This window comes from Puntigrus tetrazona, chromosome 15 (genome assembly GCF_018831695.1).
Source record: "Puntigrus tetrazona isolate hp1 chromosome 15, ASM1883169v1, whole genome shotgun sequence".
In the NCBI taxonomy this organism is placed as follows: Eukaryota; Metazoa; Chordata; class Actinopteri; order Cypriniformes; family Cyprinidae; genus Puntigrus; species Puntigrus tetrazona.
The window spans coordinates 21,788,348-21,803,169 of record NC_056713.1 but is presented as its reverse complement, the minus strand read 5'-3'; the positions used below and the strand labels follow the sequence as shown (position 1 = coordinate 21,803,169).

General features: G+C 35.4%; 1 protein-coding gene and 1 pseudogene across 1 annotated transcript in view; one reads left to right on the top strand and one right to left on the bottom strand.

Moving 5' to 3' along the window:
• The window catches only part of LOC122358818 (calsyntenin-2-like), a 41,611-nt gene extending 30,047 nt beyond the window's left edge, over positions 1–11,564 (bottom strand). Inside the window, exons 1-2 of the mRNA XM_043258726.1 lie at positions 11,349–11,564; positions 3,480–3,602 (exon numbers count right to left, since the gene is read on the bottom strand). Of these exons, the coding sequence (XP_043114661.1) occupies positions 3,480–3,602; positions 11,349–11,412 (187 nt within the window). The 5' untranslated portion in view covers positions 11,413–11,564. The remainder of the gene's footprint in view (positions 1–3,479; positions 3,603–11,348) is intronic.
• Positions 11,565–13,367: 1,803 nt separating this feature from the next.
• Positions 13,368–14,390, top strand: LOC122358708 (annotated as a pseudogene).
• Positions 14,391–14,822: the final 432 nt, after the last annotated feature.

Below are 14,822 nucleotides of genomic sequence, written 5' to 3'. Positions count from 1 at the left end.
CAATTTTAAATAAAAACAAACAAAATAATAATAATAATAATAATAATAATAATAATAATAATAATATATATATATATAGAGAGAGAGTTTAACATTAAAATTAACCATTTGATAAAAAAATGACCATTGCATATATAATAATATTTAATTATAATAATATTGTAATATACAAAATAATATTACTTTATTTCATATAGAATTTTAAAATATTTTGAATAAACAAAATTTTTTTTTTTTAACCTATTGTAGCCTTTCTTCCTTGCATATCGCACCTGCCACAAAAACACTGTGCCCACTGTGGGCACCCACTGGCAGACAGTCTATTTTCCATCTTCCAATCCACAACCATCTTAGTATTCCTCACTGAAACTTCCTTCCTTCAGAATAAAGGATTTATCCTCTTTTATAACCAGCTGTACCCTTGGTTTATGCTGTCTACACTGTTATTAGTTCTTTATAGCATTTATGACTAAAACCTATCAAAGCATTGCTTAGCAACGACATGATGAATCTTGCATTTGATCTTGCATTCACAGCAACCTTTGACTTCGAGAACCTCTGGCTATTTTCATCCACTCAACTCTCTATAAACCGCTGCTCCGTTACAGCATTCTGCTCAAATCACTGGAGCATTACGCCTATCAATTATTCAGCATGTTGTTTTGTAACCTGCCAGCAATTACCCTCTTAACAAACTCAATCTCGCTTCAACGTAAATTACGCCCTCTTAATTAATTACAGTTTGTCGGTGGTTGCCGGAGAACCATTAATCACTTTTTATATTTAATTACATGTTATAGGCACATTACCTCTAACACACGTTGGAGACAGTTTGAATGTCAAGCAAAAAAACGAATTGAATCAGACATCAGACGTCTAATGTCTGTTTGAATTAACTATAAATAATATAGAAATTATATAACTATGTATAAATAATTATAAATATTCAATTATAATATTTGAAATATACAATATTAATGTGTATGCAAAATAAGTTACCCTGTATTCATTTATTTTCAGTGATTGAGTTAATTAAAAATATATATATATTTATTTAAAATGATTCATAAATAATAAATTGTTTATGGCAGTGATGGGTGACTTAAGAAAATGTCATTTATTTTATTTAATGGTTTATTTTAATGTAAAAACAGAACTTTTTGTCAGAAATATATAAATATATATTATTGTCCCTGTAAAAACTGAATTATTTATCCTGTTGGTGATTTAAAATGAAGAATAATACGCTCTTGTGCTGTATTTTATCAGACTATCCTAACCTAGAACTCCTTTATCCTTTCTTTCTTTCTCTCCTTTCGGTTCCTCTCAAGGGAACGTATTATGTACACTGGTAATTAATTTTCTTGTCAGAATACAGTCAGGGATGTTTGTGTAAAGGTCACATGTGGCAATAAATCACATGTTGGGGAAGATGCGAACAGGTGGAATTTTTAAAAGCAACATAAGCAAACATCTGAGCTTCAGTATCAGTTCTGCTGCACCGTGGAGATGCACAGATGTCACTTCAATGGTAAAGCGTGTGTGTTTTATTATTAATATTATTTTGAGGTCTAGCAATGTTCTGGAAACCCAACGCAAGGTCATTTTCTCATGCAAAAAGCACTTGTGATGCTTTTATAGAAGCCCAGCTTCTTTTGGGATCTAGGGCTGTATGTCTGCAGAAACATACACGCAAAATTAATGTAAGTCAAAGTGGAGGTTAATTGAACGAACAGTGCAATGGTGTTGGGTGATATTCTTCACTATTATCTTCTGAAATATTGAAATACACTAATAGTGGTATGTAAAGTATAGATTACTCGTACATAGGTATGGCTTCATTTTGATACATTTTTAGGGGGAAAAACATAAATTTACTTGTGTGTGTGTGTGTGTGTTTGATATCAGGGATCTCAGTGTCTTTCTGAAGGGTTGGGTCTCTTTCAGCAGCAGCTGTCTGACTAGAATTCTGCCAGTAAAACTCCACTAACACTCCCCAAAGAACTCATTTATTTAGGAGGAATAAGAAAGAGAAGAGATTGTTAAATCTGATAGTATTTTATGGAGAGAAAATGAAAACCGCCAGTGGCACTAAATCATCAGAGATGGAAAAAGGAAAGAATAGGGTAAAAAGAGGGAGGGAGGGTAAAAAGAAAGACTTTCTTTTTGAACTATGCTAATTGTTATTTTAAAATTAATTCCACCTGTATCTTGTTAAATTGCTTTGAGACGCTTTATAATTCCAAGTTGATATTGATCCCAATATGAAACTGCAGGGTGTGCGCCATTCAGAACTGAACTGAGGTGCTCTTTCAATTGAAGTGAGGCAGAAAACAGCATGCAGAACTGACATTCAAATTTATATCTAATGAAATGCATTAAAATTCAAAGAATGCCGCATATGACTGAATTTTTAACTTTTAAGCAAAGTTCAAGTATCAAGACAAACTGAATGATAGTTTTACAATGGATGGATGATAAAACAACAGGTGATGGATGGATGAAGGATGGATAGATGGAGCTACAGGCAATGGATGGATGGATGGAACAATAGGTGATCTATAGATGGATTATGATAGATGGAACAACAAGAGATGGATGATAAAACAACAGGTGATGGATGGATGAAGGATGGATAGATGGAGCTACAGGCAATGGATGGATGGATGGAACAATAGGTGATCTATAGATGGATTATGATAGATGGAACAACAAGAGATGGATGATAAAACAACAGGTGATGGATGGATGAAGGATGGATGGATGGATGGATGGAACAACAAGCAATGGATGGATGGATAGAACAACAGGTGATCTATGGATGGATGATGATAGATGGAACAACAAGAAATGGATGATAAAACAACAGCTGATGGATGGATGAAGGATGGATGGATGGAACAACAGAAATGGATGGATGGATAGAACAAAAGGTGATCTATGGATAGATGATGATAGATGGAACAACAGAAATGGATGATAAAACAACAGCTGATGATGGATGAAGGATGGATAGATGGAGCTACAGGCAATGGATGGATGGATGGAACAATAGGTGATCTATAGATGGATGATGATAGATGGAACAACAAGAGATGGATGATAAAACAACAGTTGATGGATGGATGAAGGATGGATGGATGGAACAATAGGCAATGGATAGATGGATAGATAGATGGGTGTGTGTGTGTGTGTGTGTGTGTGTGTGTGTGTGTGTGTCTTTAAGCAGTGACTCAGTTTAAGTGTATCAGAGAAATACAGTTCAGCTGGAGTATCTGATACATTGGCAGCGTGATCTGGCAACCAGCAGGGGATCTGGAAAAGCATAAAGCATCTAATAATCAGAAAGAACAGATGGAGCGCACACACGCACACACACATACACACACACACACACACACACGCACAGGAAAGATGTGTGCGCAGCGCTGTACTACAAACCCAGTAGCCTATAAAGTGATCATTTCTTGCTTTCTTACCAGCATACGGAACCGGAGCGTCTTTGTCCAGAGCCACTAAAGGAGGATCCAGCAGAACCACGTCCGTGTTTTCTGTGATGACGCCGTGGTATGAGCTCTCGATCCACGGCTTGTGCTTATTCACTGCGAGAAAGAGAGAGATACGATCTTCCATTTACTTCAAAAGCGAACCATTAAATCTGTTTCGAAACACTTCTGCATTTGTAAACGCAAGACTGCATCCCCTGTAATGTTCACGAAGGCACGATTCTCGAACACTGCCGATCAATTCACAACCTTTGAGCTGTGCTTGATAGGACTGACTTATTTTTTACTTTCCATATCCAAAATGTAAGAAAGAAAGAGTGCAGGAAAACTTTCTTCAGTGTTTATTTAAGGAGACCGGTTTGTTGCGAGCGTCACGCGACAACCAGCAACTTTCCGGAGCCTCCTTTAGTCGATCGTTCTTTAAATGCGGCGGTTTTTGAAATCCTTGAGACCCTGTAGGCACTGGAGAAAATTCATGTTCAGATTACATGCGTGTGCAGTAAAGAAGGCTAAAATTGAGGCAGATGCATAAGCCGAGCACATATTGGAGTCTGAAGTTGAATCATAAATCAGTGCGTTTTATAACCAACCATTTAAAAATGAGCTGGCAGCTACAGCAACCAATAATTCTGACGTGGTATTATGGCATTTTTTGATCTTTGAGTCTATATACAAACTATATTTTTGGATTTCTAACCGGCCACTGAAGAGAATAGAGGCAGAAAATTAAAACATACAGTCATTTGTAATTAATTTATGGCCTCTTGTAAATTACACCTCGGAAAGGTCAACACACATGTGCACCTGATCTGCTCTCACCTTCTTCTCGCCATCCACAATTTTTCTTCTTATAAGAAATAAAGCATGCCCTCTAAAGGTCAGGGCCATATCATTTACTTGTTTTATGTCCCAGAGAGACCAACTAAAGCTGCTCAAAGCTGAGAGAAGCACAGGAGAGCGAGGTAAAGAATGGAGGACAGAAAAAAAAGATGAGGGAAATGGGGGTGTGAGACCGAATGGGCGCCAAATCACTAAAAATCGACTTCTTTTTGAAAGACATTGAAAACAAGGATATTCATTGACTGATAAACACGGCAGTCCACTTTATACCGTGCAGAGAGGAAAACATATTTATTAAAACTATTACAATCAACACAGTAACAGATTCTCATTCTGGGTCAATCAAAAAGCTCTCAGAACCAACTAAAATCGTCTCTCTTTTTCTCAAACACACAACAGAGGAAATAAAGTGTTAATCTGTCTTAAAGCTGTTTTAATCCACTGGCAGCTGTTATGGGATTTTCTACAACCCGAGTGTCCAATCTCCCACCCAAATGCATGCTCTCTCTTCTCTTCTCTTCTCTTCTTACCAGTGCCTTCGTGTTTTGTAAAACGGGTATTTCTAGCAAGAATTTAGTTGCAATGTAGCTAAAAAAATATTAATAGTAAATATAAATGTATTCTTTCCCCGGTTAATCGCAATGTTTATTTCAATCAGCTTGATATTGATTTCCCGCATGGCTTTTTTATCAGCTGATGAATCTCCTGCTGAATCTTCAACCCCATGGCAAAACAAGTCACACTTTATACAGAGTGAGTAATTAGGATTGACTGTAATCATTAAAAAAAAAGGCATATGCAGTAAAATAATGACAAGAAAACACAGTGAGTTGTTCTTGTGCTCGCACATCATAACATAAAGTGCAATGTGACCGAATACAAAGAGGTTCTTATTGTGAAACAAAAATGCACTTCACAACCAGCGCTGTTCTATTCATGACAGGCAAATTACTATTTGAGACTATTTTAAATAAACACACGCACACACACACACACACACACACACACACACATATGTGAGTGTGTGTGTGTGTGTAACGATTAATGGTAATTAACCTAAAGTAAGTTTACATAATATATGTGTGTATATACAATGTATATATTGTGTATATTTATAAATAAAATAAACAAATAATATATATATATATATGCATGTATATATTTAAGAAAAATATATTTTGTTTATATATATATATATATATATATATATATATATATATATATATATATATATATATATATATATATATATATATAAATGTATATATATATATATATAAAATATATATATATAAACGTATATGTACTTATTTTCAATATATATATATATATATATATATATATATATATATATATATATATATATATATATATATATATATATCCATGTACCATATATTATTTTGAATGCAATTAATCATCATTAATGATTCTTTATTCATATATATGGTTTTAATATATTATACATTTAATATATAGCTATTACATATGCAAGGTTTTTTTTTTACTTCACCTGGTATGAAGTGGACTGTTATATCCATTATATAGTTAGTATTTGAACTGCATATCTTATTTAATGAGATTTTTTTAATATACATTTCTTTATTATTATCATTAATTTTATTAGTCATTATTTATTAAGTTAGCATTATCTTAGAAAGTGTATGCAAGGCAAATAATAAACATTAAACATTTTAAAATATTAAAAACTGACCCAAATTAATCAGAATTGGGATCAAATTAATGAAGAAATCTGTATCCACAACCAGCCCTAAAAGGTTTGGACCCTGAGATGTATAATACAGTGACCTAAAAATGATTTTCTGATAAAAAGTTGAGAATCTGCTTCAGTGTCTTTTATTTCTTCAACATAAAGGTCTGTTTTATGAAATATGGCATTAACAGTACATTTCTGTCTGAAGGGTTCCTTCAGCATGAATCCCGTTAGGGTTAGTATTAGTAAACGAGGCTCACAGCTTCACTCCCAACCATAGCTCTTATGCATTATCCACAGCAGCAGGGCACTGAAGGAGCGCGACTGCTCTCCTGCAGCTTCATTGTGCCTTTGATACAGAAGAACTGTGGGAGAGCAGAGCCAGAATGGCTTCTTTACAGTCTTGTGCATTTAGAGCCAAAATGGTTCCTTTCATCTCAACGCTTATAGAAGGAAATGAGCCCAGAGCGCAGAGACACTGACAGAACTAGGTTACAGGAAATTAATAAATAAAGTATTCTTTTTTTAGTGAGGTATGAAAACGATTGTGGTTTAATGCCTATGCAGATTTGATTGAGGTTGTGTGACAGTTTCATTCACTGTTTTTGTGTTTTAAGGGAAGGAATAAGAATTTGATGAAGGTACATTTAAAACTCTTTAAAGAACTTTTTAAGACAAAGTAAATGTTCACAAAATGTAAAAGTATAGGGAGAACGCAAAAACACTTCAACGATTAAAAATACAACTTTCAAAAAAATTGAATTTCCTTTCATTTTAAATAATTTAACAAATTAATAGCCTTGAATGAGTACGGAAATATTTAACGTTACGTTTTATTTAGTGTTTTTCGTCTTTCTTTCCAGTAAAAATATCTAAAGGTTCTGAAATCAAGACACATTTACTTGCAGAAGAAGTATGTGGATGCTTGTTTTCTGCGAACCTGATCAGAAAACAAAATAAAGGGAATGTGTTTTTTAAAGCAAGAACACATCAGACTAATCAAAATCAATAAAAAACAGAATCAGTGATAGTTCTTATACCTCATACCTCACCGACGGACATTTAGGCATGCTTTAAGCATAAACTTTGCCGAAAACCAGACTGTATATCTTCATTTTGCATGTAAAGTAATGATTCCTATTGTACGGATGTTTAGTATATAGAAGATATTCGCCACTGCATGAAACATTCATGACCCGCAGAAACGTCATGTTTTTTTTCAGATGCAAACCTACTTCCCTCTCATTACCAGGATCATCCTCTCTTTTTTAAGATTGTATACCTTTAAAAATAAAGATACAAAAGCTGTCACTGGGGCGGTACCTTTCCAAAAGGTACTTGTTTGCACCTAAAGGTACCTTTTGGTACCTTTTTTGGTACCTTAAAGGTAGATTAAAGGTAGATTTTGGTACCTTAAAGGTAGATTAGTGCTTAAATTGTACGTATTTGAACCTGATGGGTACAAAAGTGAAGCTTTTACAAAAAAGATACCACCCCTGTGACAGCTTTTGTACCTTTATTTCTCAGAGTGTAGGGTCAGTAGTGGCCCAAATCGTGCCTCTCTGATCACATAATGTGAAGATGCCTGATTAAGCGACTCTAAACTCTCTGATGCTTCCATTAGGCTGCACTAATGGACTGAGCTGAACTTCATTCTGCAATGATTGCTAGAGATGAGACACGACAGAGTTCAGCAGACTCTCTGGGCACACATACACACACACACACACTCACACACACACACACACATGCCATGCTGCTCGTAGCTCGGACCACTGTGAGATTGAACGACTTTGTTATGGAGAGCTTACGCATTTCAGTACCTCAGGGCTGTAACCACCACAAAATAAGCGGGAAATAACAGTTTTTAATGTTGAGCAACACTCGCCATTGTCAAAATGGCCCAAGCAAACCACTCTGCTTTTGTCAAATTTTGCTGCTTTGATTTGAATGCATCATTTACACGATCCCTGTAAATACTGCAACCTAATATGACAAGAAACATAATTAAATCATAATTAATTTTTCACCTTATATAACACTACTTTATATTTCAAAAAAAAAAAAAAAAATTGGACCGAAACCAGGACTATATAAAAATGAAAACATAATTGAAACTAACTCTAAAACTATTAAAAACATTTTTTTTTTTTAAAAAGTTAACATTTGTCATTTTAATTATTGTGTAATTTAACATGGCACTGAAAAAATATATATTCAAAAAAGATGCTAAGATAAAACTATTAATTAACACTGACTGAAACATATTCAGACCTATATGTACTTTAAAGACGTTTTGTTTTGACTTTATTTTGGGATTCAATCTAATCTAATCCGATTCAATTTAGGGTGTATAATATAATTTGCTGTTGGCATAAAATCATTTGAAATAAACATTTAATATAGTACTTCTTTCTCTCTCCCTTTCCTCTATATGGTCCAGTCTTATAATCCCGGCAGCCTATGGACAGAGGAACATGATGAACGCTCTGCAATATTGCTGTAACACTTACATAGTCCTGATGTAAGAGCTCCTAAACTCTAAAACACACACTGCATCTCCTACGCGAGGGGTGTGTGAAGAGGTGCGCCTGCATGGACGCAGAGTTAAAGCAGAAATGAGTGATGAACATATGGTGTGGGCCTCCCGTGAGCAGCCAAACACACACACGTACACACACACACACACACACACACACACACATAACAGAGAGTGTGGAGGAACATGTAGCTTCTTTTGTGATGATGATGATGATGATGATGATAATGGCACACTCACTCCACTAATGAATATATACGATACACTGATAACAATCACTCAGAGGGCTGTCCGAACCCACACAGGTCGAGATGCTCGGCACATTAATCAAATGTATGTAGAACGCTGCCTCAGCGAAAGCAAACCCGAGAGTCCACAACCCAAGAGCCTAACGAGGTCTGTTCAACCATCCTGATTCTAGTTCATGCTGCTGTCTCACAGACAACCAGCGTAAAGGTTATCCGAGGCATTTGTTTTGTAAGAAATGCTTTCTAAAATATAGGGGTCCAAGCGTGCAACACTGAAACCCTATCGCCAGTGTAAGGATTTCAGCATTATTATATTTCTACCGTTTAGACCAAACCCGTAAGGCCCGGAGACTTGAATGCCGAATGCAGTTTAATTCCCAGATCACCTTTAAATATTGATATGGATGTTTAAAAGTCAAGGTTACCTGTCAGCCTGTCAGCTGAAAAAAATTTAAATAACAAATGTGACCGTGGACCAGCAAATCCAAAAAGTGTCTTTTTTTTCAGATTGAGACTTCAACATCTGAAAGCTGCATAAATAATCTTTCCGTTGACGTGGACAATATTTGGAGTGTGAGGGCCTAAATATATTATATATGCAGAAGATCACCTTTAGAGTTGAGGTTCTTAGCAATGCATTACTAATCAAAAATTAAGTTTTGATATACTTACAGTAGGACATTTTCTAAATATCTTCATAATCTTAGTTAAGAAAAATAATTATTGATAATTTTGCCACATACAATGTATTTTCGCCTATTGCTACAAATATACCTGCGCTCCTTATGACTTGTTTTGTAGTCCAGGTTCACACATACGTGACTGATAATAAAAAAATGGTATAGCTTATTATAAACAATAACGTAACACTTGTTGATAGTTTAGATACTGGAGAATTTAGACATCACGGTAAAGCTGTATGCTCGTGTAAAGATTTGCTAAATATTATTTTACCAGTGTATTAAGTACTTTTAATAAACACTAGCATTAAGCGAGCACCACACGAAGCCCGTTTAATTTAAATATAAAATAAATAAGTGTGCCATGAACAAATATGATTGTGCATCCCTATATAAAATATATAGTTTCTGCCAGTAATAATACATATAAAAACATTGTGCAAAAGAAAAATGCTTGCAAGATATACTGTATTTGTATTGCATCAGACCCGAACACTTGAGTTTATAACAAATGTATTTTATTAGCTATATAGAAGTCCGTAATATCATTGATTTGAAAACCCAAGGTCTGCATAGGTTCTTTTCTCTTCTTAATAATGCATTGCCCTTTGTTGCTTGGAAACGTAACGCGATAGACTGACCCGAGAATTCAGCAGCTCATTGTGATGTGTGCCTGCGTGTGTCACACTAAGTATAAACACAAGGCAAAGGTGTCTAACGGCCAATACCAATCCATCCAGCATCTGCCGACACAGATTCAATACACTCACAACAGCTGGACACGTCGGGTTGTGCTTTATTTCACGATTTCCAGACGCTTTATGCCGTTGCAGGCTGAATTAACCACTCTGTACAAAATTTAATTTGACATTACCTAAATGTCTGAGGAGGAGAGGGAGGGAGATCTGTTTATTCCTGCGACAGGGACAAACAGCCTGAGGAGTCTGCGGCTAGCGAAGTGAATCGTGAAATACACAAACAAGCGAAGTTGGATAAACACTGAAAAATCATGCATCACCGGACAGGGCAGGACAACAATATCGGATGAAAACGGGAGAGAGAGAGAGAAAAGCTGAGCGCTTATAAATTATTGTAAGCTCAATATCTTCCATCAGTTTCGTGAGCCGACGCACTACCAAACTAATATATTTTTATGAGAAGGCTTAGCAGGAAACAAAGGCAATCATGTTGTCTCAAATTAAACTCTGATTTACTGTATAATTGTCATAAACTAAAGCAGTGCTGCAGCTGGAAAGTAATGAATGTGCTAAAACTCGCTACCAAACAAATCTTTATTTTGCATAATTTTTATAGATATTTTTAGGCTTACACCCATAAGATAGATACAAAATGAACCACTACTCTCAAATGCAAACTCTCAAACTCCAATGATGGATATATATATATATATATATATATATATATATATATATATATATATATATATATATATATAGATAGATAGATAGATAGATAGATAGATAGATAGATAGATAGATAGATAGATATAGTACCAAAAACACACTTTAACTAATTATACATTGGTTCCATAATCAGTAAGTTAGTGCTTCACCACAAAGGCTATCTACATTTCTGACATTCAGCCTTCAATCTAAAGACAACAATCAAAACTCCTTATTTAAACTTAGTGAAGTTTAAATTAAATTTTGCTCTGACTTTTCAAAACTCAGGTGCAATAAACGCTCCCGGCGTCTGCAAGTTTTACCCGCTGCTTTGTTACGTTTAAAACGTTGAAGTGTCTCAGAAATGCATCATGCATTGTTTTCATGTGAGTGTATGTCGTGTAGGATGTTGGCTTACCTCTGTGCGCGCGCACGCCGGACAGCCCGAGAGCGAGCAGCATCGGGATCAATATTCGATTCATTGTAGTAAAACTCCTCCGGTCTTTCTGTTCTTGCTGATTTCTCTCACACTTAGACAATTGGAAAATTCAGCGAGGTGGTTAAAAATGCATCCAAATTAAACAGAAGAACCAATGAGAGTCGCTGAAAGGTTTCAGGTAAGGTACGATGCTCAGTTGCGCGAAAGAGCTTGATACTCTGAGAGAGAGAGAGAGAGAGAGAGAGAGAGAGAGAGAGAGAGAGAGAGAGAGAGAGAGAGAGAGAGAGAGAGAGAGAGAGAGAGAGAGAGAGAGAGAGAGAGAGAGAGAGAGAGAGAGAGAGAGAGAGAGAGAGAGAGAGAGAGAGAGAGAGAGAGAGACTCTCACTTTATATGTCTTTTTGGCGAATGAAAGGTTAACACCCAACCCAATATTCATACATGAGTTTTTCAAAACGACTCCCGCGGACGCTCAATAAACTGTTAATATATAAACAGCAATATATATATATATATATATATATATATATATAATTTTTTCAAAAACACACACACACACACACACACACATATATATATATATATATATATATATATATATATATATATATATATATATATATATATATATATATATATATATATACACACACACACACAGAGTATATAGTAAAATTACTTTTATGTTATGAAAGGTTGCATTTTGGCTCCACCTGGCGGTTCTTTGACGTAAACTAGTGTGAACGCATGCTCTCCTCGTTATTTCAAAGTAATGAAAATAGCTTTTGGGTCTCTTTTTGTAGTTTCATTTTGCAAGTTTATCATAAGTGTAAGCAAGTATGCCATACGGTCACCATTGACTTCCATAGTAGGAAAAAAAATATGGTGACCCAGAAACTAGTTTCAATTTTTTTTCTTCAAAATATATTCCTTTGTGTTTCATGCAGATTTGGAACTACTCGAGGATGAGAGAATGATGACAGAATTTTCATTTTTGGATAAACTACTCCTTTAATGCATGCGTTATGCTTTAAAATATTTTTTATTTTTTTCAAATAAAGAGATGTTATTTTATTTTGAGACCGTGGCCAAAGTATATTGCTCTTTTGTGTATTTTCATCCTGGCATTTTATGAAGAGCATGCTTTTATTGAAAACCTTTCAGTCCTCTTTCACTTAAATAAAGCATTTAGTCGAATTGATATTAATATTAGTTAATATGAACCAAATAATGGATTCATTATTTAAGCAAAATTTGTATGGACAAATAAATTGAATAGTGTGTTGTTTGTGTAGTTTCTTACATTTAAAACTGACCGAAACTTGAATCTGAGTGAATGAATCGCACGTCTCGTGATCGCCCGCATCTCTAATAAAAAGTGAAAGTAAATATTGAAGTATCTCTTAATTAGAAATTAATGAGTAGCTCAGGAACTCCAGAAACGTTACAGAGCCCAGCTGTGTGTCTATAAGGAGTCTATGAATCCTCCAGTACATTTAAGAAATGCAGACACACAGACTAATCTCAGCTATATTTCTATAAAATATAAAACAAGTACATCATTTGTGTTATCATAATGGGATTCTAACAATGACAGATTGTTCTTGTATATTGTTTCATTGTTATAGTTTAGTCCATCAGAAGAGAGCAGAACAATTTACAAGTCCTCCACTACATTTTAAGTTTGAACAGACAGATGTCAGGTATAACATTTGTGTAAAACATTGATTTCATGATGATACAAATATTTTGCTTAGTAACTTATATAATGAAGTGGTATTTCAATTTTGTTGCAATGAAGTTCTCAATATGTTTAAATCAAATCTGATGAAGAAGTTTGAGCATCTGTACGAGGGAACAGCAAAGCAGGGAAGCCCAACACTCCTGAATGAGATCTATTTGATTCAGGTCTTTTTTCCTGAAACAAAAGAAATGAACATATCCAGTGATGAATATAAAGTGTTGTTCATCTTTGATGGTCTGGATGAGTCTCATCTGTCTCTGGATTTTCAGAGAAATGTGAGGATGTGTGATGTAAGTGAATCAGCTTCAGTGGATGTGCTCCTGATGAACCTGATTGTGGGGAATCTGCTTCCCTCTGCTCTCATCTGGATCACCTCCAGACCAGCAGCAGCTGATCTCATCCCCTCTGAGTGTGTCCATCGAGTGACAGAGGTACGAGGATTCAATGATCCGTAAAAAGAGGAATACTTCAGGAAGAGAATCATGGATCAGAGTCTGGCCAACAGAATCATCTCACACCTGAAGTCATCAAGGAGTCTCTACATCATGTGCCACATCCCAGTGTTCTGCTGGATCTCAGCCACTGTTCTAGAGAAGATACTGAGTCAAGCAGAGAGTGGAGAGATTCCCAAGACTCTGACTCAAATGTACACACACTTCCTGATCCTTCAGACCAACATCAAACATGAGAAGGACTATGAGAAAAACTTGACAGATAAAGAGATTATCCTCAAACTGGGGAAAGTGGCTTTTCAGCAGCTTGTAAAAGGCAATCTGATCTTCTATGAGGAAGACCTGATAGAGTGTGGCATTGATGTGACAGAAGCATCAGTGTACTCCGGATTGTGTACTCAGATCTTCAGAGAGGAGTTTGGCTGGTATCAGGGCAAAGTCTTCTGCTTTGTTCATCTGAGCGTTCAGGAACATCTAGCAGCTCTATATGTGCATCTCTCCTGGACGAACCACAACATAAATGTGTTTGACCAAATCAACAAACATAGTTATTCTAAAGTTTGACAGAAGTCGTTAGATGCTTCCTTACCTGCTCTACATCAGAGAGCTGTGGATGAGGCTCTACAGAGTAAAAATGGACATCTGGATCTTTTCCTGCGGTTTCTTCTGGGTCTGTCTGTGGACTCACATCAGATTGTCCTACAAGAACTAATGAAACAAAGTGAAACAAAAAGCAACTTTGATAACAATGAGAAAACAGTTGAGTACATCAAGATGAAGATCAGGACGACTGACTCTCCAGAGGAATCTGTTCCACTGTCTGAATGAACTGGGTGATCATTCACTAGTGGAGGAAATACAACAGTATCTTAAATCTGGAACAATAATGCCAAACTCTTTTCATCTCAGTGGTCAGCTGTGGTGTTTGTTTATTGACATCAGAGAATAAGGTGGATGAGTTCGATAATAGTAAATTTGTTAAAATAAACAATGAAACAAAAAAACTAGGAGTATTTAAAAAGCTGCTGCTTGTGATTAAACAATCCAGATCATTAAGATAAGTATCACAGAGAACAGTCTTTTCACTGTTTAAAACATTAATAAAACAAAGTTAAGAGCTGTGGTCAGGATTTACACGTTTTCTGCACAGTGGTTTAGCAGTTATTAAAATGTATATGTAAATAATTGAATTTAAATAATTGTAATTTTTTAAACCACTGACATTGTGCAGCAACAACAACAAAAAAGATATTTCTATGT